Source organism: Amphiprion ocellaris, chromosome 19 (assembly GCF_022539595.1).
Source record: "Amphiprion ocellaris isolate individual 3 ecotype Okinawa chromosome 19, ASM2253959v1, whole genome shotgun sequence".
Classification (NCBI taxonomy): Eukaryota; Metazoa; Chordata; class Actinopteri; family Pomacentridae; genus Amphiprion; species Amphiprion ocellaris.
The window spans coordinates 16,378,513-16,405,556 of record NC_072784.1 but is presented as its reverse complement, the minus strand read 5'-3'; the positions used below and the strand labels follow the sequence as shown (position 1 = coordinate 16,405,556).

At 38.8% G+C, this 27,044-nt stretch overlaps 3 protein-coding genes across 3 annotated transcripts in view; 2 read left to right on the top strand and 1 right to left on the bottom strand.

Annotated features, from left to right (window-relative positions):
• The window catches only part of LOC111574855 (myosin heavy chain, fast skeletal muscle-like), a 35,841-nt gene extending 16,403 nt beyond the window's left edge, over nucleotides 1-19,438 (top strand). Inside the window, exons 32-41 of the mRNA XM_055005106.1 lie at nucleotides 1-125; nucleotides 238-546; nucleotides 680-883; nucleotides 966-1,091; nucleotides 1,183-1,353; nucleotides 1,764-1,868; nucleotides 1,962-2,057; nucleotides 2,145-2,279; nucleotides 14,793-14,934; nucleotides 19,119-19,438. Coding sequence (XP_054861081.1) covers nucleotides 1-125; nucleotides 238-546; nucleotides 680-883; nucleotides 966-1,091; nucleotides 1,183-1,353; nucleotides 1,764-1,868; nucleotides 1,962-2,057; nucleotides 2,145-2,279; nucleotides 14,793-14,822 — 1,301 coding nt within the window. The 3' untranslated portion in view covers nucleotides 14,823-14,934; nucleotides 19,119-19,438. The remainder of the gene's footprint in view (nucleotides 126-237; nucleotides 547-679; nucleotides 884-965; nucleotides 1,092-1,182; nucleotides 1,354-1,763; nucleotides 1,869-1,961; nucleotides 2,058-2,144; nucleotides 2,280-14,792; nucleotides 14,935-19,118) is intronic.
• On the bottom strand, nucleotides 3,903-21,698 carry LOC111574856 (myosin-4-like). The gene is made up of 40 exons (XM_035952575.2): nucleotides 21,575-21,698; nucleotides 21,286-21,498; nucleotides 20,786-20,929; nucleotides 19,384-19,540; nucleotides 19,281-19,308; nucleotides 19,081-19,189; nucleotides 18,906-18,998; nucleotides 18,757-18,820; nucleotides 18,576-18,674; nucleotides 18,385-18,488; nucleotides 18,163-18,301; nucleotides 17,952-18,070; nucleotides 16,911-17,060; nucleotides 16,652-16,822; nucleotides 16,254-16,560; nucleotides 15,976-16,052; nucleotides 15,416-15,503; nucleotides 15,214-15,331; nucleotides 15,014-15,137; nucleotides 14,786-14,922; nucleotides 13,658-13,913; nucleotides 13,345-13,587; nucleotides 13,092-13,268; nucleotides 12,851-12,996; nucleotides 10,205-10,295; nucleotides 9,179-9,568; nucleotides 8,964-9,090; nucleotides 8,765-8,883; nucleotides 8,485-8,681; nucleotides 8,222-8,405; nucleotides 7,258-7,423; nucleotides 7,033-7,157; nucleotides 6,633-6,941; nucleotides 6,335-6,538; nucleotides 5,180-5,305; nucleotides 4,938-5,108; nucleotides 4,760-4,864; nucleotides 4,579-4,674; nucleotides 4,368-4,499; nucleotides 3,903-4,281 (listed from the first exon to the last, which is right to left on the bottom strand). Exons 2-40 carry the CDS (start codon nucleotides 21,487-21,489, stop codon nucleotides 4,255-4,257), a joined length of 5,823 nt encoding a protein of 1,940 aa, XP_035808468.1. The 5' UTR covers nucleotides 21,490-21,498; nucleotides 21,575-21,698; the 3' UTR covers nucleotides 3,903-4,254.
• A 4,793-nt stretch (nucleotides 21,699-26,491) lies between these two features.
• Nucleotides 26,492-27,044, top strand: part of gas7a (growth arrest-specific 7a) — a 42,200-nt gene continuing 41,647 nt past the window's right edge. Inside the window, exon 1 of the mRNA XM_023279656.3 lies at nucleotides 26,492-26,544. Coding sequence (XP_023135424.2) covers nucleotides 26,542-26,544 — 3 coding nt within the window. The 5' untranslated portion in view covers nucleotides 26,492-26,541. The remainder of the gene's footprint in view (nucleotides 26,545-27,044) is intronic.

Here is a 27,044-nt window from a genome sequence, read left to right as displayed (position 1 = left end):
AGGAGATTTCAGACCTGACAGAACAACTTGGAGAAAGCGGAAAGACGATTCATGAGCTGGAGAAATTTAAGAAGCACGTGGAGACGGAGAAATATGACATGCAGACGGCACTGGAGGAAGCAGAGGTATCACATATAGAAAATTATTAAACAGTAGAAAAAAGATGCATTCTGAATAAGACATAAGTGAATGATACTAGATACTGTTATTGGAACGATATCCTTACATTTTTTTAAGGCCTCACTGGAGCAGGAGGAGTCTAAGATCCTACGGGTACAAATGGACCTGAACCAGATGAAGGCTGAAGTTGACCGAAAGCTGGCAGAGAAAGACGAGGAGATCGACCAGATGAAGAGGAACAACCAGAGGGTGATGGAGTCGATGCAGACCACTCTGGACGCCGAGGTCCGGAGCAGGAACGACGCCCTGCGACTGAAGAAGAAGATGGAGGGAGATCTGAATGAGATGGAGATCCAGCTGAGCCACGCCAACAGGCAGTCGGCCGAGGCTCAGAAACAACTGAGGAATGTTCAGGGGCAGCTCAAGGTACAATCACATATTACTGATGTCCACTTTTAATACTGTTAACACAGAGCGATGATTTAAAGCAAGGCTATTAGTCATCACAAGTTGGGACAACCTAACTAACTAATCTAACTAAAACTAAATGCATTTTCAGGATGCCCAAATCCACCTGGATGACTCAGTCAGAGGTCAGGATGATATGAAGGAGCAGGTAGCCATGATGGAGCGCAGAACCACCCTGATGCAGGCTGAGATTGAAGAACTCCGAGCTGCTGTGGAACAAACGGAGAGGAGCCGCAAAATAGCCGAACAGGAGCTGGTTGATGCCAGTGAGCGCGCTGGACTTCTTCATTCTCAGGTGAGCTGTTTCCTGGTACTAACTTCTCACAATCCCTTCTGATTGCAGATTCTTCAGTTTACCTGTCTTTGATCTTTGACAGAACACCAGTCTAATAAACACCAAGAAGAAACTTGAGGGGGATCTAACGCAGCTTCATGGTGAAATAGAAGAAGCTGTTCAAGAGGCCAGGAATGCAGAGGAGAAGGCCAAGAAAGCAATTACTGATGTAAGGGCGCTCATGCAGGTCTCTTGGCTTTTCGGTTATCACAGATGTCATGATATTAAAGGAACCAATGCTACTGTTGTGGCACCTTCAGGCTGCCATGATGGCTGAGGAGCTGAGGAAGGAGCAGGACACCAGTGCTCACCTGGAGAGGATGAAGAAGAACCTGGAGGTCACAGTTAAAGACCTGCAGCATCGCCTGGATGAGGCTGAAAACTTGGCTATGAAGGGTGGAAAGAAACAGCTTCAGAAACTTGAGTCCAGGGTCTGTGTGCTTTATCTAGTTACAACTTCACAATAGGAAGATTCAAGTAGTGAGAAGCAACCTGAAAATGCAACCAATAAATGTAAAATCCCACTGCTATGCCATCATCAAAATACAGGTGATAGACAGTCAAGCTAATTGAGAATAGCTGAATTGTGGTTGTTTATGTTTTAGATGGTGTAGAACTGTTATATACATGGATATGATATAATGGAAGCTGCAAGTACCTTCCAGAATCTTGTAATCAAAAACTGAGCAGTAAATACCTAATTTTTCTGTGTTGAAGTGTTGAAATAACTGTTGGACAAAAACATTAGCAGTTCAATAGAAATCCCAGATAAAAAAATCCAGAAATATTTTGACATTAAAATGCCTAACATCCTGAGAACTCTCTCCTGACTTGTACTCAGGTCCGTGAGCTGGAAAACGAACTTGAAGCAGAACAAAAACGTTCTACTGAGGCCATCAAAGGAGTTCGTAAATACGAGAGAAAGGTCAAAGAGCTGACCTATCAGGTAAAACTAGTTTTTCCTAATTTAATGAACTAGCATTCATTTTAGTGTCTCATTGTTTATGCGACTTTTTCACTTTGTTGTTTCTTCTTTCAGTCTGAGGAAGACAAGAAAAACAATGTTCGACTGCAGGATTTGGTGGACAAGCTCCAGATCAAAATGAAAGCCTACAAGCGACACGCTGAAGAAGCTGTGAGTGAATCACCATCAGTTCATTGAGTATTCAGGGATACAGTGAAGCGTCAGATCACCAGTAAAATGGAAACTATTGATTTTCAGGAGGAGCAGTCCAACATGCACATGGCCAGATTCAGGAAAGCCCAGCACGAGTTGGAGGAGGCCGAGGAGAGAGCTGACGTGGCTGAGTCGCTGGCCAACAAGATGCGAGCCAAGAGCCGTGAAATCGGCACAAAGGTACTGTATTTTAAAGAAACTGTAATCACTAGTATTTAGCTGTGACCATGTGTTGATCAGTAGATGAAAAATTAGCACTTAATTTCCAATCTAGGAGTTAAGAAGCAGTTTTTGGTTAAAAACAAAATCTCAAAAGTCATCAATAAAAGTGCAAACTGTGTGAAAAACATGCTTTTTCAAAAAATAGTCATAATATTTTTGCTTTCTACAATCAATGCTAATGCAAGAAACAGAGACTTATTTTAAGATTCTGTATTTATAAACACTATTTTTGCACCAATGTGTTTGTTTTCCAGGCACAAGAGGGACAGGGCGAGTAGCAGAACGCTCTTTACCAGTGGACACAAATGTTGTGTTGAGATCAAATACATAATAGTTTATAGATTCTTATATTAATATCATAGCCTGCTAACTCATATCAGTAACTCTTACTAAAACAAATCAAGTTACAACGTTATGAAAAGCATGAATCAACTGCTGACATGTAGCTACAATAACATGTCTCCAAATACTTAAATTATATTAACCCACTGATTTAACACATTAACTTTATATGCAAACATGGTTATTGGCTTAAATTGAAGAAGACACCTGTTTCATTAAATATATAAAGCATTAACTACTTAATTTATGCATCTACCTGACAATATAGGACATCGGTTAGATCTTTGTCTTGCACCAAAACAGTCAAAGAATTTTAACACACTTGCTTGTGATAAAAACAGAATGGAAGCTGGTAGTTGCAACAGTAACGTGTATAAACATCAAATTTTACATCCCTGTAGCTTATGAGGTGCAATCATTTTGTGACATGTATTTGGGTGACACTTTGGTTTTGGTTAATGAGAAACTTGTTTCTCATATAAACAATGTACAGCAGGGGGCGCTGCAGAAAAAATAAGCCCTTAAACACACGTGATGTAAAAGGTAGATTAATTATATGATTTTAATTAGCTGGTCAAAGTCCCTGGAGCCCTGGTTACCCAGGGGCCACAAAAGCTGTGGGTTTGCTTTATTGTACGCTGTGTGCCTAATGAAGTGTAACTCAATTTGAGAATGTAAAACCATAATTAAAAACTGGTGTGACATGAGGATGGATCCTACCTAATTTGCTGGTCTTGAAGTTCCTGTGTAAAAATGAATGTGATTAATGAATTTACTAAGCCTCATCGCAGGTGATATTCTAGCAGAGTAACACAGTCATAATTGCACAGAGAACGAGCAGGAAGGAGTTTAATCGAGTTTTGTTTGTGTCCTACTTCTCCCCTAACAGCTTTATCTAGACTTTCTATTTCACTGCATGCCAGTTTGGTCTTTTGTGTCATTTTCTTCTTTGTTCAACAGTTTATTCTGTCCTTGTATATGTATCTTAGATTTCATTTTCCCATTTTCTGTCACTGTTTTCACCCCTGCAGTTGCCTTCACTGTCACACTGGCGTTTCTCTGTCTATTCTTGTCTGTTTTAGTTTTAGAGGAGTAATAAATATTTTAAAATTTTCTTTGTCCTGTTGTTTGCGCCATTGCACTTCAATCAAATCTGTTCCTCCTTTTCATATTCAACAGCAATGAAATAGTAATAATGTTAATACGCTGCTCTCCAGATTAATACAGTGAGTCAGAGAGTGGCTTTTTTTCTAGATTTAATTGCAATTAAGGCAACATACATCCACTACCACAAAACAAATTAATGCACGTATGAATTGTGCCACTTAATATCTAAAGCCACTATGTGTAAAATGTGAACATTTTCTGCATTGGTGCCCTCCAGTTGTAGAAAATAACACTGACGGGCAACAATGCAAATGACAAACTGCTACTGAGATAAATGAGCTTATTTTCCTACAACCACCAGAGAGTCAATTGAACTGCACGAAATTATACATATAGTGGCTTTAAATGAAGAAAAATACATATTTGGTTAAGAGTATGTTGCAAACTAAGACACAGCAGTCGATAGTGGCTTCATGGCAGCTGATTACGACTTCTCTCCGCTGTCTTTTGCCTGAAAAATGAGAAAAAAAATAAGTTACTTAGTCTTGTGAATGTATTTTAAAAGTGTCTTGAGTTGGCTGAAGCTGACCGACTCACCTTGCCCATGTCTCGACTCTTGACTTTCATCTTATTGACCTGGGACTCAGCAATGTCAGCTCGCTCCTCAGCCTCCTCCAGCTCGTGCTGCACCTTCCTCAGCTTCGTCAGATGAGTGTTGGCTTGTTCTTCCTGTCAGGCACCGAAAAAATTATCAACAAAAACCTCCAAATGTCACGTAAGTCAATATCTGACAGAAAAAGTCACTCACAGCCTCTTCAGCCTGCCTCTTGTACACTTTAACCTTCATCTGCAGTTTGTCCATCAGCTCCTGCAGCCTCATTATGTTCTTCTTGTCCTCATCAGACTGTTTTTTAGTAACAAACCAGCATATCTTTTATATTTGTAACAACTTGTACAAGACATGAAACAAGATCTTTCAGTGGGTTTACCTGATAGGTGAGCTCTTTAATCTTGCGGTCTAGTTTGCGGACTCCTTTCACAGAATCTGACTGATGTCTTTGTTCTGCTTCAAGCTCATTCTCAAGTTCTCGAACCTGCAAAAGACACAATTCGTTTGACTTAGAATTACACCCTCATTTTCCTAATGTAGCATATCCAACCTATTACCCTGGCTTCCAGTTTTTGCAGCTGCTTCTTCCCGCCTTTCATGGCCAGGTTCTCGGCCTCATCGAGTCGCTGCTGTAGGTCTTTCACTGTGACCTCCAGGTTCTTCTTCATCCTCTCCAGGTGGGCGCTGGTATCCTGCTCCTTCTTCAGTTCCTCAGCCATCATGGCAGCCTAAAAAATGTAATAAAATGGCTGGTAGATGATGGCATCCACTTGACAAAAACTCAGCAAAGTCCACTTACATCAGTGATTGCCTTCTTGGCTTTCTCCTCAGCGTTCCTGGCTGCTTGGACACTATCGTCCATCTCACCCTGAGTCAGAGACAGATCAGCCTCCAACTTCTTCCGACTGTTGAGTAGGCTGGTGTTCTGGAAGCAATCAATTAGTTTGACATTACAATCTAAAAATATTTCCAAAATCCAATACAATATTTTTTTATGGTATTTGATATAATATAAATGCTGCAAAAATCTTGCATTGATACTGTACAAGAGGACGTTGCGTCTTCATTTGGAAAAATTGGACACAAATTGAATTAATGCACCACCTGATTTATTTTATATCACCAAATTATTTTAATCTACCTGCCAAAATCTTAATCAGAATAAATTTAAAGGGAGAAATGGGTCATGTATGTGTCGAATCACTGAGAATGAAACAGGAGAATACAATTGTGGGCAAGAAAACAAAGGCTGCATCCACACTAAGCCCAGCAAATTTGTAAAGGCATCTTTTCCTCTTTATTTTGAGCTTCCATCCAAATGTAAATGCCACTTTATCCCCCAAAACTTTGCTTTTCTATATCGAGCTCAGGAGTGTACAAATCTGAAAACCCCATTTGGTGTTGTAGTGCTTATGGAGGTAAACTGATTTTTGCAGAAATGTTATATCTCTGACAGAACAAAAGCAGACAGTAGTGCTTGTATTTGTTTTCTTGAACTAAACTAGGAAGAAGAAGAACAATCACAAAGGTAACACGAGCAACACTTTTGGTTCTTCTGTGACAAAGTCAAAGCTTTAAAATAGTTGTCATCTTCATGCAATGAACAATTCTTCTTCTATGTTGGTTTTCTAAGGCTGGCTTGGTCATATGTCTCAGCACATGTCCAGCTGAAGGTGAATTGCTCATTGTGGCATATTTGCAGAATCGAGCAGGGGTGCAGTTTTTTGACCAAAATGCCATTTTAAAATTTAATCTGCTAAGTGTAGACACATCCTAAAACCTATAATGCCCTAAAAGATGCAATAAAGCACCATTCCTATGAGCAATCTCTTTCAAAAACAGTCATGGCATTCATTATCAGAAATATGTTGGTTATACAGCTTTTAAGCATCTAGAGGCAGTCTTTGAAGCTCACTCTAAAGTGAAATCTGATGAAATATTGGTGAATTTGAACCTGTGAGTGAAGCAGCTGAACTCTTTCGCTGGCGTCCAGCAGCTCCTGCTCTGCCAGCTTGCGGCTCCTCTCCGTCTGCTCCAGAGCTGCTCGGATCTCCTCTATCTCAGCCTGCATGAGGTTACTCCTGCGCTCAGACATGGCAACCTGCTCCTTCATGTCATCACTGCTTCTCAGGGCGTCGTCGAGGTGAAGCTGAACCTCCTAGACAGTCAAATTAGTGAATGAAGCATGTTTCTATTTGATTTCATGTAGCTAACAGTGCTCACTCCGTACATCGGGTGTGTTTGTGACCAACCTTGAGCTGAACTTGTATGTTCCTCAGCTGTTTCTGAGCTTCAGCCGCCTGCCTGTTAGCGTGGCTGAGCTGGATTTCCATCTCGTTCAGGTCTCCTTCCATCTTCTTCTTCACTCTCAGTGCATCATTCCTGCTCCGGACCTCAGCGTCCAAGTTACTTTGCATCGTGTCAATGACTCTTTGACTGCTTCTCTTCAGCTGTTCGATCTCTTCATCCTTCTCAGCTATCTTCTTGTCCACCTCTGACTTCACCTGGTTCAGTTCCAGCTGGACTCGCAGGATCTTGGATTCCTCGTGTTCCAGGGAGGCCTGAGAGAAAAAGCAGACATGAAGCCATACTGACCTGAGATGGTAGAATTTGTTTAAACACACACGATCTTTATATTTTCTTTGTGTTAACCTCTGCCTCCTCCAGAGACGCCTGGGCTTCCAACTTTTCCTGCTCAGTCTGTTTCTTTGATTTTTCGAGCTCGTGGATGGTTTTCCCCATCTCTCCCAGCTGCTCAGTCAGGTCCATTATTTCCTCTGCAGTGAAACAGAAACATGATAATGTTCGACCCGTAGTCGATTAAAAAAAACACAGGATACAGCATTATCATAGATTTTAAATTAGGCTTTGACATACGTTGCAGGTTTTTATTTTCCCGTTTGAGTGTCTCCAACTGTTCCAGGCATTCTTCGAAGGTGTTCTTCATCTTGAAGTTGTCAGTTCCCAGAGAGCGTACCTCTTTTAGAGCCGACTCCAGCTCTGTTTGACCCTCCTCATATTTCTGTTTCCACTCAGCCAGAACCTACAACCAAAGACAGTATAGGAAAATATAACATTTGTGTTGTCAGTTTTTACGACAAGTAGCCTGTGTTTGGTTCCCCAGGTGTCTAATTGAGCCAAAGGCCACAGAAGCTGTTACAGACTGAGTTTTGGGATGTTTTTTCACATGGAAATTTTAAAAATAGCCTCGAGCTTAAGTGTCTAACTCAGCTATTAAATTGCTTCCTTTGATTTTTATGTTTATGAGAAGGAATCAGTCCCAAAATAGCCAAAATAAATAAGTATATTTAACATCTTCTTATTTTGACAAAGAAAAAAGAGAATTTTCTGCCACACTGGTTGCAGCTACTTAACCTCAACTTTCATTAAAGAGCCCAGAAAGAGAAACTATGGCAAAATATTGATAAGACAATGATATTTATGCCATTTAAGTACAATAAAAACCATGTACTTTTGCAGTCATTATAACAGATTAAATTACTATTTGTAAAAACATAGATTTCTGACATGGCCTGTTTTTTCACAGTCAGCATGTAAATAATATATTTTTCAGTGATTTAATTGATATTTACCAAAGCTTTTTGAAATCATAGTTTAAAAAAATTCAAAATTTTCAATCCTTCATTTGTCCTTCAACACTGTCTTCTCCTATCTGTAAAATTACAATGTTTTTTCTAACAGTAAAACAACAGATTGTTAATAAAAACTGTGAAAAATTGTTTTAAAAAGCTGTTTTACAGGTTCATTTGGATTATATTTTGCCTACTGAGCCTCTCAGTTACTTTATCAATTGCAGGCAATTTGAAAGTCTTATTAAAACCTTGTCAAAGTTCCTCTGCTTCTTGTCCAAGGCAGCAGCTGCAGCATTCGATCTCTCCATGTCCATCATCAGATCCTCCACCTCCCCCTGCAGCCGCTGTTTGGTCTTTTCAAGGGAGAAACATTTGGAGTTGACAGCCTCCACAGCTTCTTCTGCATCCTGCAGGCGGAGAGCTAGCTTCTTCCTGTGGAAGAACAACCACCACATCATAAGATCCCACGAGAAGCCTTTAGGTTTCCAGCCGGTGTGGAGATGTTTCTTACTTGGCCTCCTCGAGCTCTTCGGTGCGTTGAATGGCGTCCGTCTCATATTTGGTTCTCCACTGAGCCACGTCGCTGTTGGCCTTGGACAGGCAGCGATGCATCTCAGCTTTGGCCTCCTGTTCCTCCTCGTACTGCTCTCTGAGCAGCTCACAGTCATGACGGGATGACTGCAAACTGTGAGCTAGGGCGTTTTTAGCCTTAACAGGAAGAAAGAAACATCATAAACACTTTAAACTCTCAAACAATCCAATCATCTTTGTGTGCTTTGTCAGAAGGTCACCTTCACTTCCTCCTCATGAAGTCGCTTCAGCTCCTCAATCTGCTGAATGTAGGCCTGCTTTCCTCTGGTCAGCTGCAACATTAGGGATTCCTTTTCTTCCAGCTGCCGAGACATCTCAGCTGGATGATAAGAGGGAAAAGAATCAGTGGAACTGGTTCATCTGGGAGTCTGTCTGATTCAGATACGATCAGATACTCACCATTTTCTGTCTGAAGTCGAGCTTTCTGGCTTGAAAGGTCATTTATGAGTCTCTGATGCTCGTCTTCTTTGGCTTTTACCTCGTTCAGTTGATCTTCGAGTGAACGGCACAGTTTCTCTAAATTTATCTTCAGATTTAAAAAAAAAAGAAAAATCAACTTGACATCTCCTTACATGGAGTTGATTATATAAATCACAGTAAATATGAAAACTGACCTTTGCTTTGGCCATGTTTTCCATGTTGCTCGATAAGTCATCCATTTCCAGCCTTAATTCGCTCTTCTCCTTCTCTAGTTTCTGCCGGACTCTCTGGATGTTATCCAGCTGTTCTCCCATTTCAGCCACACTGTCTGAATGTTTCTTGCGCAGAGCAGCGGAGGTAGCGTCGTGCTGCAGAGAAAACTCCTCCAGCTCTCTGCGGAGTTTCAGGAACTCGGCCTCTCGCTTCTTGTTCATCTCCACCTGAGCGGCGGTGGCTCCTCCAGCCTCCTCCAGCCGCTCGGTGATCTCCTCCAGCTCTCTGGACAGATCAGACCTCTGCTTCTCTACTTTGGCTCGAGCTGCTCGTTCTGACTCAATTTCCTCCTCTAGCTCCTCAATTCGAGCCTATGTGGTGATTTACATTATTATTTAGTAATTATAGAGCATTTCTGAATTTTGTCTGTGTTCCCTGAGTAATTATGTCACATCACTTCACAGGTTTCTGTAGCCCAACTTCAGAGTCCTGCTTCTCATTAATGAGGGTTAGCCGTGTGGTGAACTACTGCTGGTGCTGTTTCACAGTTTTATTTATGAAAACACCCAATTAAATTGCAGCCTTTGATACATAGTGTGTTGACCTTAGCTGCAGTAATTAATCAGTTAGCAGTCAGCTATTAAATCAATTCCAATTTTCCTCATTAAAAAATTCTCGAATTAATTTCCACAACAAAGGAGGAATCGTCCAAGTCCATCTTCTAAAATTTGTTTTTTTTCTGGTTTCTTTACTTCTCTATGACAGTGAACTGAATATCTTTGGGACAAAAAGGACAAAATAAGACATCTGAAGACATCATCTTGGGCTCTGGAAAAGACTGACTGACATTTTTCACCATTTTCTGACATTTTATAGACCAAAGAAGTAATCAACAATCAAAATAATCATCATCTGCAGCCCCACTGTTCACATCAAAAGTAGACACCCACTTCAATGATTTCTCTTCATAACATCCTCACACTCCATCTATTGATTAATTTCTTTACCTGGAGCTCTTTTATCTTCTTCTGTAGCTGTGCACCAAGGGCTTGTTCATCTTCTACCTTTGACTGTAGTTGCGACAACTCGAAGTCTTTCCTGTAAAATGAAACAAAGCTTTCGTTTTATTTGTGTCAAACTTTGCAAAAATCACAAAAGTGACACAGCCATAGAGATGACTGGTATTTCAAGTTAACTTTGCACTGTTGAACAAAGGACAAAGTGTGCACTTCCAAAAAGCGGAATCATAAGATAGCAGAAATTATATGTCATTTTTTAAATTTCATCATGTTCAACCATGCAGGTGGATATATTTTACCTACATGCAATAAATGATACATGGTGTAAACACTGAAATATTACCAGATTATGAAGTTGTTATGAAGGATGTGTTATTTTCAACAGACACAAAGCAACACCATCATTCAGCATACCAAAAGGGTTGCTGGAGCACACTGCTTAATTCGCAAGCTTTTATTATGGAAAAGTCTATTAACACTTCTGTTTCTTCATCAAAAGGTTCTGACTCTATCAAGAATGGTGAATAAAGGCTGTGAATTAAGCAACAGACTCCAGTAGCTCTTTTTGTATTCTGAAAATTTGCTGTCCTTGGGCTGAGAAGCATTTTCTTCAACTGTATTTTTCTCGAAGATCTGTGAAGAACCTTGTTCCAGCAACATTATTTGTTTGGAGAGTAAACCTAAAACAGTACAGCTGTGGTCCATAAAACCAAAACAATAAGCTGAAAGGTGATAAATGTTAATAATTGTCTATGGTTTGGTCAGTAAAAGAGACACCTTTCACAGTATATCTATCGTCCTGGTCACTATTATTGGCACCCATGAAATTTAAATACGTAATGTAGAATATCTCCTGAAAAAGTGAATCTAGTGAAACAAATGATAAAACATTTTAAAAAAAGCAATAGGTGGAAAAAAAGAGAAACTGAAAGATTGTGCTGTGACATTGGTATTAACACCCTTTAAATCAGTGTGGGGAAAACACATTTTGACTCATCTGCAATTAATAAGAAATTAGAATCAGCTGGGGATAAACTGTCAGTGTCCACATGACATAAATTAGCCAATGAATGTTGACTAATATTTTATAAAGTTCTGTTCCTTTGTCACAATGCTGAAGACAAGGGAGCTGTCTGAGGCAAACCAAATTGTCATTATTAGCAAACACAAGACCTCTAAAGGGTATAAGGCTATCTCCAAGGACGTTTTTTTTATCCCTGTTTCGACAGTGTGCAACGTTATTAAGAAGTTTGCTAAGCATGGAACTGTTAAGAACCTGCCTGGACGTGGGGGGAAGAGGAAAATTGATGAGGGAAGTCTTTGAAGGTTGGAGCGAACTGTGGAAAAAACACCACGTAAAACACCCAAAGACCTGAAAGCTGACCTGGAACAGTCTAGGGTAACTGTTTCATCATGTACAATACACCACACACTAAACCAAGCCGGGCTTCATGGGCGAAGACCAAAGAAGACCCCCACTGCTGAAGAAACCGCATAAAAAGGAACGACTGATCTTTGCCAAAGAGTACCTGGACAAACCACGACCCTTCTAGGAAAATGTTTTGTGGACGAAACAAAAATACAGCTTTTTGGCAATGCACACCAACAATTTGCTTACAGACGGCGCAGTGAAGCACATAAGGAAAAGAACACACTACCAACAGTTAACCATGGTGGAGGATCCATAATATCATGGGGCTGCTTTGCTGCATCTGATTCTGGAGGCCTTGACCGTATCACAGGAATCTTGAAATCAGAGGATTACCAAGGAATTTTAGAACGAAAGGTGCTACCCAGTGTAAGAACACTAGGTTTGTGTCGAAGATCATGATAAAGACCAAAAGCACACATTCAAAAGCATGCAGGAATGGTTGAAAAGGGAAAAAAAATGTTTTAAACTGGCCAGCAATGAGTCCTGATCTCAGTCACATCAAATATTTATGGTTTGAGCTGAAATCTGCCATTGAGGCAAGGAGTCCTACAAATGTTCATGAGCTTGAACAAACTGCAAAGGAAGAGTGGGAGAAAATACAAGCTGAGAAGTGCAAGAAGCATATAGATGGCTACAAGAAACATTTGGAGGCGGTCAACACTACTAAAGGGTGTGCAACCAAATATTAAGGAGGGGTGCCTTTATTACTGTCCATGTAATTTTTCTTATTTCCTCTGGGAAATTACAGCATGTGAGTTGAAAAATATTATTTTTTGTTAAATTACTTTGGACATCCAATTAAAAACTTCTGATCATATGAATTTGGTACATTTCCATTTATTTCTGGAGATATTGTACAGGTTTTGCAAAAAATGAAAGGGTGCCAATAATGGTGACCAGGACTGTAGTCATTTAACCTTTCTCTTCTCTGTGTGGACACCAGCATCTACAGATTTTTTTTTTACCTGTGAAACAAGTTGTTTAATACCCCAAACCAATGTTTTTATTAAACAGAAACAGCTCGCAAAGTGACGAGCAACTAATATGCTTTGAACGAGTGAAATTAGAAGTGCAAGTGTCATTTGGTAATCAATGCGAGTATCTTCCTACCGCCTGTCTATTCATGTTTACATTAAAGGCCATTTGAAAAACCCCCCAAAAATGTTCTTTTGGTACCAAAGCCAAAATCATCCACTCCCTACTTTTTCGTCTTTTCGTCCAGCTGCTGTTTCTCATTCTCCAGATCCATTATGGACTCTTGAGCAAGTTTCAGATCTCCCTCCAGCTTCCTCTTGGCTCTTTCCAGATCCATACGAACTTTTTTCTCTTGTTCCAATGAACCTTCCAGCTGAAAATACAAACTCAGTCATCATCTATGTCTTAACAGTAGCAGCATAGTGTACTAAACCATCCCTGTCTTCACTGTTTGTCACTGTAGCTCACCTCGTCTACCTGCTGTTCCAGTTTAGTTTTGGCTTTGGTCAGAGCATTCATTTTGTCCTCCTCTAACTGCAGGTCGTCCAGTGTTTGCTGATGAGCCTCCTGCAGGGCTTTCTTCTCTTTGGACAGTTTGGTGATGTTTTCATCTTGGCTCAGGATTTCCTCTGTCAGGTTTTTCACCTAAAGTCATAATTAAGAAGGAAGATGAAGCAGTCCTCCAACAACATGTTCAAATAGCAGCAACAAACAGGCTCACCTTGTTTTCTACAGCATGTTTCTCTTTTTCCACTTTGGCTAATGTGAGCTCCAAGTCGTCAATGTCTCTCTTCAGTTCAGCACACTCGTCCTCGAGCTTCCTCTTCTTGGCCGTCAGCTCAGCGTTGACCTCCTCCTCATCTTCCAGTCTCTCCATCACCTCCTTCAGCTTGGCCTCTAGCTGGATCTTGCTTTTGATGAGTCCTTCGCATCTCTCCTCTGCATCCAGCAGGTTGTCGGCCTCCTGTAGACCAGCAGTAGAGCTTAGAACACCCATATGGATAATAATCAGCTCTTTCATTGGTTTAACTTACCGCCTGCACTTGAAGCAGGAGATCGTTCTTCTCTTGTACGATGGAGACCATTTTCTCCTCCAGCTCCCTCCGCCGGTTTTCTGATTTGGCCAAATCCTCCTTTAGTTTTGTGAAATCCACCTTCATTTGGGCCATTTCTTTCTCAGCTTCAGCACTCTTCAGAAGAGGTTTCAGCTTGAAATACAGTTTCATCCATGGCCAGTGTTTCACGTTCATGAAAGAGCGGAAGTTGTACTGGATTGTGTAGATGGCCTCCCTGTCAAAGTAAAACTCACTTTAGTTTAAAATGCAAGATTTTTACAGAAAAGACACCCATCACATTTTTTTTGTATTTTTCAACCCATATCATGATTTTAAATGTTATTTAATTTTTTTTTTTTTTTTTTTTTTTTTTAACAATCATTTACTTTGGTACACCATAGTGGTTTGGGTTTTTTGAACGTATTTTCTGTGTTGTCAGTCATCAAACAAGTGAATGATATTCATCAAAACAATTTCAACTCAAAAAACAGCTGAAAAGGTTTAGATGAGAGCTAATGCTGTAACTTAAGATGTTAGTTGCTGTTCTCGGTAATATTTCCTGAAATCTAGGAGCTTATTGGAGTTACATTTTACAATTACACACTTTTTAAAGGCTAATTTTGAAGATGCAATAAGCAAACAAAACACAAAAACTGGAAACAAAATTTAGTGTAAAAGCTTTTTTTTTCTTGATGCCTTTGAAAATGCAACAAAAATAAAGGTTATTTATCAATCAAATCAGATCAAATATGAGAACTAAGTGAGGTAACGTCTTGATGATATTTCTGAACTTATATAAATGAACCTATGTTTTCGATATGTCTATATTTTCTGTATCTTTGCATTTCTGTATTTTTAAATTTCTGTGTATATATGTGAATTAAGTATGCAGTCCGATCCTCAGTTGAAAGCAGGATCGGACAAAAGCAAATGATTCTTTGCAAATCTGTAGCCTCTGTCAAGCTGGCTGTGCTAACCATCTATTATTTAGGACCTCATTCGTCATTATCACATAGAGACAAGTACATAAATAAATACATGTAAAAATACATAAATATATACATAAATGTAGAAATAAAGCAGTAATAAAACTGTAAACATCTTTACTTTCTAGCCATCATCTTCTGATACTCCAGCCGGATGAGGTAGCCGCGACACAGAGCCTGAGTGGACATCACAACCTGGGCTAATCGCTCATCCCTCATTTCCTCCAAGGCACCGAGCAGGCCGGCTTTAAAAAACACCTGGAATTACAGGTAATTATTGCCTTTCCTTGCTCATTTGCTCTTAATATCTTAATGACGATTAACCAAGTGTTCTCAGACAGATAAAAACCTTAGTGTGTCCAAACTTGTACTGGGTGTGATCCACGTCAATTGAGCCCAGCAGTTTCTCTGCAGCTTTTTTGTTGTCCATGAACTGACCCTCTGGAACAGCGCTGGCGTTAAGAATCCTGTATCTGTAGGAAGAGTTACAGATCTGACTGAGTATGAGATTACATAATATGAAATATTTAAAAGTAAAGGTGTATTTACCTCTGTTTGAAGTCGCCATAGAGAATTCTGCTCGGAAATCCTTTCCTGCAGATCCGGATGCCTTCCAGCACGCCATTACAGCGGAGCTGGTGGATGACCAGGTAGTTCTCCATAGCACCTATAAGGCAATAAGAAGGCAATAAGTCTCTTTAGCCGTGTCCGTGTGGCATATTATCAAAATGATGAAATTATCAAAACCTACCTGGTGTTTTGGTCTCATTTGGTATCAAGCAACGTACAAAATGAGGATGAGTAGTTCTCAAGTTGGTCATAAGCTTCCCAAGATTCTCCTGTAAGAAATTTCACATGGGAACTGTAGAATTTTGAATGTTTTAAGCTTGTTTTGTTTTAATATCTAAAATGTGGACAGTTTTTCTCCTTTAAGAACCAAGGCTGACTGTTTCCCTGGGTTTCTAGTTCTTGTGCTAAGCAAAACTAACCAGCTGCCGTAGTCTTAATGTTTAAATACAGATGAATAAAGGTGGTGTTGATCTTCTCATCTAGTCTACAGAAAACAGCTATCCATATTTCCTATTCTCCTTATAAAATATTCCTTTAATAGATAATCAGAAAAATTGTGAGCAAAACACCAGAGACTTTAAGTAAGGGATTAGCCGCTTACCTCCTATGTAGGTATTTTATTATTTTGGAATAACACACTTTTTTTTTTTTTTTTTTTTTTTTTTATTTTTTAAATAAATATTTTAAATTAGCATTTCTTGCTGATATCTGTAGATGTGGCTGGACACTTAACAGTCTTACCCTGAACACAGCCGACACTGTTTGAAAAGATGCTCCCTTCTTCTTGGCTCCTTTTTTGGCTCCTCCTGCAGGTGCTTCTGTTTTACCAACACAGTTTAAACAGACATATATCACAGCGAAGGATAGTTTTCAGTTTGCAGGTTCATAATTAACAGAAATCACCATTGTACTTGCAGTAAGGATATTCAGATTTTGCATTTCTGCAACTGTTCACAACAAATTGTATGTATATTCTGCGTATATAAAAATATCCATAAAATTGTTGTAAACATACTTACCCTCAGATCCAGAGAAAGTTGCGTACAGCATGGCCAGAATTTTGACTGATGACTTCTGGTAAAGCTGCACCACCGACTCATTCAGTGGGTCTTTGTTCTTCTCCAGCCAGCCAGTGATGTTGTAGTCCACGGTGCCGGCGTAGTGCACCAGAGTGAAGTGAGCTTCAGGCTTGCCTTTGACTGTTTTGGGTTTCAGGAAGCAGTTGTTCTTACCTAGATGTTGGTCGTACAGTTTGTTCTTGAAGGAGGTATCTGTTGATTTGGGGAACATGCACTCTTCCTCGAGGATAGAGAAGATGCCCATTGGCTGGAAGGCAAACCTTTATTATTAACAAAATGATCATCTTTGCAACATTTATTAAGTACACCACTATTTTAAATTCATCAGTATATAGCACCTTTTCAATGAGCTCAATGCAGGCAGCCAGGTCCATCCCAAAGTCAATAAACTCCCAGTCGATTCCTTCCTTTTTATATTCTTCTTGCTCCAGTACGAACATGTGGTGGTTGAAAAACTGTTGCAGCTTCTCATTGGTGAAATTGATGCAGAGTTGCTCCATGCTGTTGTACTAAATACAAACAGTACAGATCCTATCAAAATAAACACTATATTCAGTAAGCTCCTGGGAAGTGAACAGATTTATTTTTAACACCTACATCAAAAATCTCGAAGCCAGCGATATCCAAAACTCCAATGAAATGTTGTCTGGATTGCTTCGTATCCAGCTGCTGGTTGATTCGTACGACCATCCACAAAAACATCTTCTCATAGACTGATTTTGCGAGCGCACCAATGGAGTTGTACACCTGCAAAGAAACAGGTAAATAGTCTATATACAGAACAATCATGGAGGGTTTACTCAATATGGACCCTGCTGCACACAAAGCGACCATGAGGACATTTAAAATAAACATCAAGAGAAACAAAGCTCCCAAGAAATAATGCAAAATGACTGCAAAGTAACACAGAATACCTACAAATTGATGCAACAGGACTTCAAGTGGATGTCAAACAATCAGACATGAAACAACTGCAAAAACACCAAGTAACTACAGACACTAAATAGTACAAACAATGACAAAAAGGTGGCAGACAACCACAAATAGACACAAAATTAATATAAAAAGACACTAAATTACTATGATCACCAAAGATGTGAAATAACCATGCAGATGCAAAACAACTTCAGCAGGACAATAGAGTGAAACAAAACAAACATAAAGACGGGCAAAACTACCAAAAACAGGTGTAAACAACCTTGATCAGACCCAAAACAACCGCAAAGAGAAACCAAATTACTACATAGATTTGCAAAATACCCACAAAGTGACACAAAACAACTGTAAAGTAATACCAAAACTACCAAAAAGAGTTGTAAAACAACTGCAAAAGATCAAAAATTACCACAATTACATGCAAAATGACTGCAAAGCGACACAGAATGAGTACATATAGATGCAAAAAATTAACTAAACAGGAAACAACCACAGAAATAATGACAAAAAAATGCTAAATGACCACAAATAGACACAAAACGACCACAATGAGACACTCATGAAGTGATACTAAACTACAACCAAGGGATGCAACAGCAAACAGACACAAAATAAGTGCCGTAACTGTTGCAAAAAGACACCATGGATGACCTTCTGCAGTGAAACACTTCATATGTCAGGAAGAAGAGTTTGTGTTCTCACCTGCTGCACATTCTGTCCTTTGGTAACAAACTCATTTCCAACCTTCACTCTGGGGTAACAGAGGTTTTTCAGCAGATCAGCCGAGTTGAGGCCCATCAGATATGCAGCTTTATCAGCCACTGCAACAAAACACAACTTTTCTATGTATCTTTTCATTTGGATCCATTTCCTGCTTTTTATAGCAGCATGAACGCTGGAGCGCCATCCTTACCCTCAGTGCCATCAGGCTCAGCCTGCTCCTCCCGCTGCTTCTGCTTGAACTTCATGTTCCCATAATGCATCACAGCGCCGGTCAGCTTATAGACGGACATTTTCTCTTCACCAGTGAAGCCGAGAATATCAAAAGCTTCCTGTGTTTATATTAAAAAATGCCGAATTCAGATGTTAAGCAACTGAAACCTGACACATCAAACTCTACGTGCTACAAACTCACATCTGTAGCCATGAGCTCCTCTGCATCGTTGATGCTTTTGACACTGATTTCTCCTTGACTGATGAAGGCAAAGTCGTAGGGGTTGGTGGTGATAAGAAGCAGATCTGAAGGGAAAGAAATCAAGTTCAGATCTCTTTGTGCAAATTAGAAATAAAATTATCAAATAAGACAACAAGGACTCATCAGATTACCAATAAGTTCAGGCTTCTTGTTGCAAGTGAGCTGATAAAAGATGTGATAACTCCTCTCAGCCGAGAGCTGGAAAGTTACTCTCGATTTCTCCAGCAGGTCTTTCAGGAAGGAAAAGGTTAAATTTAAATGTGTTCTTCACGGCAACATAATTCACACTAAATTACCAGGATATAAACTTACATGTTTCGATGTCTGCAGATGCCAGTTTACCAGTCGTACCAAAGTGTATTCGGATGAATTTACCCTATTCATTGAAAAAAGTAGCTTCTTACTCTGTGTGCTGAACAAATTCATGTTAAATCAAAACAAAGTCCCTGCAGCCCACTTACAAAGCGAGACGAGTTGTCATTCCTGACAGTCTTTGCATTCCCGAAAGCTTCCAGCAGCGGGTTGGCCTGGATAATTTGATCCTCCAGAGTTCCCTGATGAAGAGCGAACATGTAAATGTGATGCCTGCTTCTTTCTGAAAACAAACGACTGACTCTGCAAGCTGCATGAGCTCACCTTTATTTTACTGGTTGTCTCCTTTTTCTTTTCTACAGGCACCGCGATCGTTGCAAAATACTGAATGACACGTTTGGTGTTGACTGTCTTGCCTGCACCAGATTCTCCACTAAGAAGAAAAACACAACTTTATACACATTTATCAGCTTGATGTCCTCTGAAATATATATATTTAAAAAAAAAATCTGTATTACACTTACGTGATGAGTATAGACTGATTTTCCCGATCTGAGGACACAAGACAGGAGAGTTAAATAGAGAGGAAAAATATGTTTTGTTTGCTCTGATTTGCTGCTACAGTACCAGTGAGCATGAACTGGTAGGCGTTGTCAGACAGGGCGAAGATGTGAGGGGGAACCTCCATCCGCTTCTTCCCTCTGTAGGCCTGAACCACCTCCGGGTTGTAGACTGGCAGCCATTTGTAAGGATTCACAGTAACACAGAAGAGCCCAGAGTAGGTCTGCATGGAAAACAATGAAAGGTGTGATCGTAGCAACACGGCGACTTCTACAAAACAACGCTGACTTTTTGTTTGAGTTCAGCATTTTGCTGTTACGTTCAGTTAGTGGCACAAAACAACTAGAGGAAGAAACAGAATTAACAGCAAGATATGCAAAACTACCAAAAAGACTATACACAGACCCAAAACTACTGCAGAGACACAAACCTACTAAACCGAGGTTCAAAACGAACATAAAGAGATGCAAAACTACCACAAAGCGTAAAAAGAGCCGTGAAACAACTGCAAAAGCATCTACACTTACTTCAAAGACATTGAAAATAGCTACAAAATGACACAGAATAAATACAAACGAATGCAAAAAAAAAATAACTACAGACTACATGACGACAGAAACAATTTCAAATCATTGCTAAATGGTCACAAATGGACACAGAATAACCACTATAAGACACAAAAAACATGAAGAGATACTAAACTGCTATAAGGAGACTTGAAGAAACAAAAAAAAATGATAGAGATTATTGTTATCACATTCATGAACAGATTATGATCCAAAGGGCATTTAGATGTCTTTGCAGTTATCTCATGTCTCTTTTTGATAGTTTTGTGCGTTTTTGCAGTCATTTGTTTTGCATGTCTTTTTTATTTTTTTTATGTTGTGTAGTCATTTTACGTCTCATGTCTCTTTTGTAGTGATTTTATGTCTCTGCAGTAGTTTTGCGTCTCTTTGTTTTGTGTCTCAGTAAATATTTTGTGCCATTTTTTTTGTATGTTGCAGAGTCATGCCATATGTATTTGCAGTTCTTTTGTGTCTCTTTTGTAGGGATTTAATGTCTCTATGGTTGTGTTGCATCACTTTGAGGTTATCTTACATCTGTTTCTAGTTGCATTGTGTGTGTTTTTCAACTGTTTTGTGTCTCATTGCAGTCGTTTTGCCCTGCTTTGCTGTCACCTGTCTCTTTGTAAAATTATTAGCTGTAACACTCATTACTTCCCATACAATTTTATTGTTTTTTCTAAATTTTACTGACATAAGTATCAGCTTTATCCAGATAGGTAAAATGTCCTTAAGTAAAGCACAGAGCTAAGTAATCTGAGTCATTTAACTTGTTACATTGTGGAACTGTATTGGAAATCATTAAAAATAATCTCACTTTAGTCGCAAATACATTCTAAACTCTGCTTTCCGCGTCTAGGTGTTAAATCAAGATTGTGTGGCATCCTTTTCCCTGCATGACTTACGTAGATCATCCAGGCTGCGTATCGCTCCTTTAGGTTGAACAGCACTGCAGGTTCATGGAGGTGCGTCATCATCACCATGTCCTCAATCTTATCAAACTTTGGCGGGTTCATGGGAAATACTTGGTCCTCTTTGACGGTTAGAGTCTGCAAAACAGACAACTACATCAATAGCTCCAAAATGAAAGATTACGATACATAAAAATTTGGAAAATGTGTTTTCAAAGTACTAAAAGGTTATAGGGTATTTACTGTGCGCATATTTTAATAATGTGAGCTGAGATTTTTATACACAGTTTTACTTTTGTGGATTTAGAGCCACAGGGAAGGTTAACTGTCTCTGTTGAAAGCAGCCTAATAACATTCTGCAGGTTCTTTATTGCAGTTTTTACAGGTCTCCCCGATGATGCATGAAATCCTTCTGTATCACATTCAGCACTAGAGCCATATTCACTGGGTGTGTTCAGTGTCTAATAAAAGGCGAGTTTATCAGAGCAACCCACTCTGTCATCCATGGTCTTGACAGTGACTTTGCCGTCCTGCCTGTCCTGGATCTCAGCCTTCACGTACAGCTCTTTCTCCTCGCAGACGAAGCAGGCCGTCTTGCCGTCAAAGGGTCGGGCCTGAGCCTCCGTCCTCTCCCTCTCTGACTTACGGAGGAACTGGGCAGCAACCCCAAAAACTGACATCTCCCCATCAGTGCTCATCTTCCCCTCCTGAATCAAAGACAAAACACTTCAGCGTCTCATTCATATGTGTTTAAAATTTTACCCAGAACACCACCATACTCACCTCACTTTACTGCAACAGCACAGGAACACTGAAGAGCAGTTTCTAGAAAGATCCAAACTCAAAATGCCTCAACTATTCCAAAAATCCTGCACAGTAGTTGATACTCACTGAGGGACCGTTGCTCTGCATGAACAAACATCAGCAGATGCACTGTTCCTTTTATATCACACCAGTGCCCTTGGTGTGAACCCCTCTTCCTTTACATGGACACACACCGGTAGAGTTACACAAACCTGCTGCTCATCACGGACAAGGATGGATTAAACACAAGATGCAGCACAGTTATATTTAGCTTTTGGCACCATAAAAAAGTCACATTTGAGGAATACTGATGCCATGCAAATGAAATATTTTAATTTATTTGTAAAATTATAGTAAGACGAATAACAATAATAATTTATGTCACGCTTACATTATAAGAAATTACAAAGTGCTTTTCTGACAATAAATCAAAAAAGAAACACATTAAAGTTCATTTGTATGGACACTTAAACCAACAAGCTAATTTAAATGCTTTACTTAAGTCATTAGAAGCATTAAGACAACATATAACAGAAACATAGTATAAAAGGATCCATAGCAAATAGGATTTTTGCAGTTTACAATTTGTTTGCATGCAAAACAAACCGGTTATCCACCAAAACAAAGGTCACTATCATATAAATGTGGCTCTCAAAGGTAATCACACCATTTAAGCTACTAATTTGTGAAAATAATATTTTATTAATGCAGCCACTGTTTAAATACTTTTCAAATTATTCTTTGATTTTTGTTACCACAGAGTACAGCCTGTGTAGATGAAGCCCCATTTAAAAGCATTTAAATACTTCGACAATTATTCATTCACCACGAAAGAATCACTATCATAACAACAAAGTGTTTTAATTTTTTTAGTTGAAATTTAATTAAATTTAATGGCTTTATGAAATTTATATGAGAAGCAATTAAGCATTGAATAGAGGAATGTAAAAAGGAGACATTTCAGAAGCTAAAATAGAACAAAGCACATTAAACAAGAGACTTACTATTACAAGATAAGAAATGAATAATTAGTGCAACTTTGAAGAATATTTTATGCAAATTGACCAAGATTATTTTAAAAAATAAATAAATAAAGACAAAAAATTGAAAGCAATGTTAAACAATGAAAAATTATGTGGATGGTAAACTAATAATACGTGTAAAAAAAAAAAACCTTCGCCATTTCAAATTTTTTCATCTAAAATTAAGTTAAGGCTTTTTTTTTCATTTTCACCACAAGAAAACATTTTGTAAATGAGGTGAGATGACATGTTTTGCTCTCTGAAGATTCTGTTGTTCATAATTTTGAAATGGCAAATGTCAGTAAGTCATAATAATATACTCAAAGTTGTACAGAAGAAAGAAAAGGACACGGCTAATACAGAAAATCAATCCAAGGAGCCATCGTGAATAAGTGAATTCTTCTCACCTGTGACAGATCTTTTTATCCTGTTACCAGGACACAGTTATCTGGAAATGTCTAATGAAATTCCTATTCAGTTTCATCAATATTTTTTAAGTAAATCATATGGCATTCTACTAGATTTCTGCAAAGTGCATTGTGGCTGTTTTGCTGATGTTTCATTATATTTTATTGCATCAATCACTAAATCCTGCAGGTTAAAATAGCTCAGCCACTACAGCTCTGTATGTTAACACAGCAGACATTAATCTTTAGGTTAGTTATACTATTTGTTTGAGAAATAAGCTGAAAAGTTGCCCCCTATTTACGCAGCATGTTATGGGGGCCTCACGCTGCTATTTCGGTGGATAAGGCAGACTGAGGTGATTAGTGCCGGACACGAGCAGGCAGACAACCTTTAAAAGTGGATTTAAGGAGGATTGATTATATTCCTTTTCGAGGATTATTGCAGGCAGCTGCTGCGGAAATAAAGGCCATCAAAGCCTGAGTGGGATACAGTAGTTTTAACAATGAGACTGAGGCAGGGATCCAAAGTAAACAGTCCAGTGTGAGAAGTGCATTGTTGGTGGGGTGTGAGGACACTCGGTCATCTTCAGCGTCCACCAGTCACAGCTCACACTCCTGTCTGTTGTTCCATTCTAACGTTTCAAGTGCGGCCTTTGTTTTCAGGTCCTGTAGCTGTAATGTCACAGCAAGGTGAGCAGGATTTTAACATAGAGTCTGGTTTCACTTTGATTGCACAGTTGGTATCAGCCAGACGACAGAGTCTCTTTGATCTAAATAATACCCCCTCGTTTTTCCCTCCAAAAAGCTCACATAAATCAAGTAACGGTGAGGAGCATGTAAAACTTTTAAACCGTAATAGGTTTTTTAAGCATCACATGAAAACATGATCTTGTGTGGAAGCTTGCATGTTATAATAATACACTATGGTACTACTCTTGGGACTCTAAATTAATCTCAGTAGGACAAGGAGCAGGTGAAACTGAGTTTTCTTCAAGATCAAGAGGCAAAAAAGGATCAGAGATCTTTTCCATCAGCATGACATACACTCAATCATATATGAGTTTTTTTTTTCTCAGCTTGTCTTCGTCTCTTTGTATCTCGACAATGTAAAAGACATTAATATTAGATCTGATTTTGCTTTCCACTGAGACATCTGAGTGCTTTTGATCAGCAGTGACAAAAATGGACAGCGGTTAAAATAGCATAGTTTTTCTTTTTTTTCTTTTTTGGCTCTTTTGTTTTAGAACATGCAGCTTTGTACTCAAGTGACAGAATGAGGAGGAGACAACACACATTAGACAAACATGGAAATGATGTTTCAGTTCATCTAATAAACCCAATTCTGCATGAAAACATAAAAAATAAATAATTCTGGACTCAAACTAAAAACAGTGGACTTGCTTATTTATTTATATATATATATTTTTTATATATATATATATATATATATATATATATATATATATATATATATATATATATATATATATATATATATATATATATATATATATATATATATATATATAAAAAATACAGCCAAAGGTACCATTATGCGGGCGCATGCCGTAAATTGACAACCTGATTGACATCAAGAACAAGGGTTGCTTGTTGAATGTGTTTGGCTGCGTGGCATGAAAAGGCCAAAAACAGTGTGCACAACCGCTTAACAAGAACAGGACAATTTGGGATACATTACAAACGTCAGGAAATACATTCAGGGCAACAAACAGCCTACCAGTTTACTTTACTGGCACATGCACAGTCGGTGAGCAATGGACTGTCAAACATGGGTGGATAGTATGATACATGACCACAGAAACCATGAACTGGCCTTTAACACAGTGTAAGTAAAGTAGCTAAGATTTAAGGTGGTCCCATGTGGTGCACCTTAATGAAAGTGTCATGCGTCCCCAGAATATGTTTTTCAATTTTTTAGCTCAAAATACTGCAATGATGCTTCTTTTCACTTTGACTGTATAACTTCTGGTTTCACCCGTGTTCTAAACAGGCTGGTTCAGTGTCTGTAGCTTTACAAACAGTTGAGCTGCTGCTGTCCATGCTACCTTCAGGAAGAAGACTCTCTCTGCATCTGTATGTATTCCGCTAGACCCCAGTTGTTTTTTTGTTGTTGTTGTTACAATATCAGTAATTGACAACTCCCTTCATCCATTTTTATATATAGTATGTGGGCAAAAACATATTTCTTGATCTTGAAATTGATCGAAAATAGACTGCACAAAAAAAGCAAAATTCATGGTACATATTACAAGCACATTCGACATCCATATTTATACACAGAGCAAATCCACACATTCGGATTATCACTGACAGAACATTGCTTAATTCCTTTAAAAAATTTAAATGTATCCAGAATATAACAGAATATAACACATTACTACAAAATATGATAATTAAACAATGAAAGTGATGGTGTAATCAACTTGGCTAGTTGTCTTTTAAAGACCTTGACAGGTAGCCGATAAACAGCCAAGAGTACTTTAAGACTATAAAGCTAAATATTAGGTAAACTTCATTAAGTATTACTACAATTTGGAACTTGTGACATCTATTACAAATGTTGCACATATGTGTATAATTATTCTGCTTGGGTACACCATTTAGCCTTTTTCCCCACAGACAGATAAGAGACACATACTTCCCTTAGAAGCTGGTACAATTTAAAAAGAAAGCTAAAGAGAGAGTGCATGTTAGTTTTACATTCATCAGATGGACACGAACCTGGCTCCAAATGAATAGTAATGCTGATCTGTAACTTCTGAAAGTGTCAATAAGTTCAACATATCAATTTAAATGGAGATGATATGTCAGTATTGTGTTTACAGCTTGATTCTGCAGCCAGAATTCAGTTTTGCAGGTTTTAAGTCTTGATAACTTGTATTTTTTCATACTTTTTAGCTTTGCACTTGCAATAACATTACTGTAATTTTATTTTTAACTAGTTCTTTTTATGCTCATCTGCACATTTCGCATTAAACTCTCTCAGATCTTGCTGGCTCGGCGCTTCACTGGGCACAAGTGCTTTCATTTCCCAAAGAGAGACAGACTTCATCTGTTTGCTGTGTGACTGTGAGCCTGCTGACACTCAATATATGCAGAGTCAATTGGTTTTAACAGAAGCGAACAAGCTTCCAAGACAGAAAAGTCCTTGTTGTGTCCCAGTTTATCACAGCCCTGTCTGACAGTGTCCGCTTTTGTGGTTTCCAACACAGACTGACAACCGCTGGACTTTTCTGCCCAACAAAGACTCATAGAAAATGTCTTATACTGATCAAAACGAAAGCATGTCTCTCTCCCAGGCCTTTTATTCGGAACAAGTGGAAAAAAGCTGCTTAGTTTGAAAGCTATTCAGTGTCTCTGTGTTCCCTCTGTGTCTTGAGCTGTGACCCTGCAGGCTTTGGATCGTATGGGACAGTAATGAGATCTAATAATCCTTCCTGTCTCTTCATTCATGTTTCCAGTGGCTGGTTGACTGACTGCTCCTCAGCAAAACAACATGGTAGGAACTTTATTTTAATGTCCTAAATGATATATAAAGAAATGGTGACTTCTATCTATAGACAGTAGGGTGGAGTTACTGTATGTGAGACTTGCAGCAGAGTCCTTGCAGTAGAAAGTCACTTTGTCTAATAAAATTACACACTTTACAGTCAATGGACTGACGGCCAAGTCCATGCCTTGTTCAATAGTGGAGCAGAGAAAGCATGCAGCAGGAATTTGAGATGGAAATGAGCTGTTGCAGTTTTGTTAAGACTTTCTTTGTTTTGTGATGTCAAAGTAAAACAGCCATTTTTTTTTTGAAATATCGGCTAATTTGCCTAATCTTAATCAAACTCTAGAGAACAGTGGAGATGCAGATAGCAATTAAATGGACTAAAGGAAACACAGCTTATAGGATCTATGTCAGTTTGGGATGTTTTAAAAGTCATATGATATGTTGTTTTATGGCATTTTTATACTCATAAATAAAAACTTATCTAAGCCTATCAATTTGGCTAC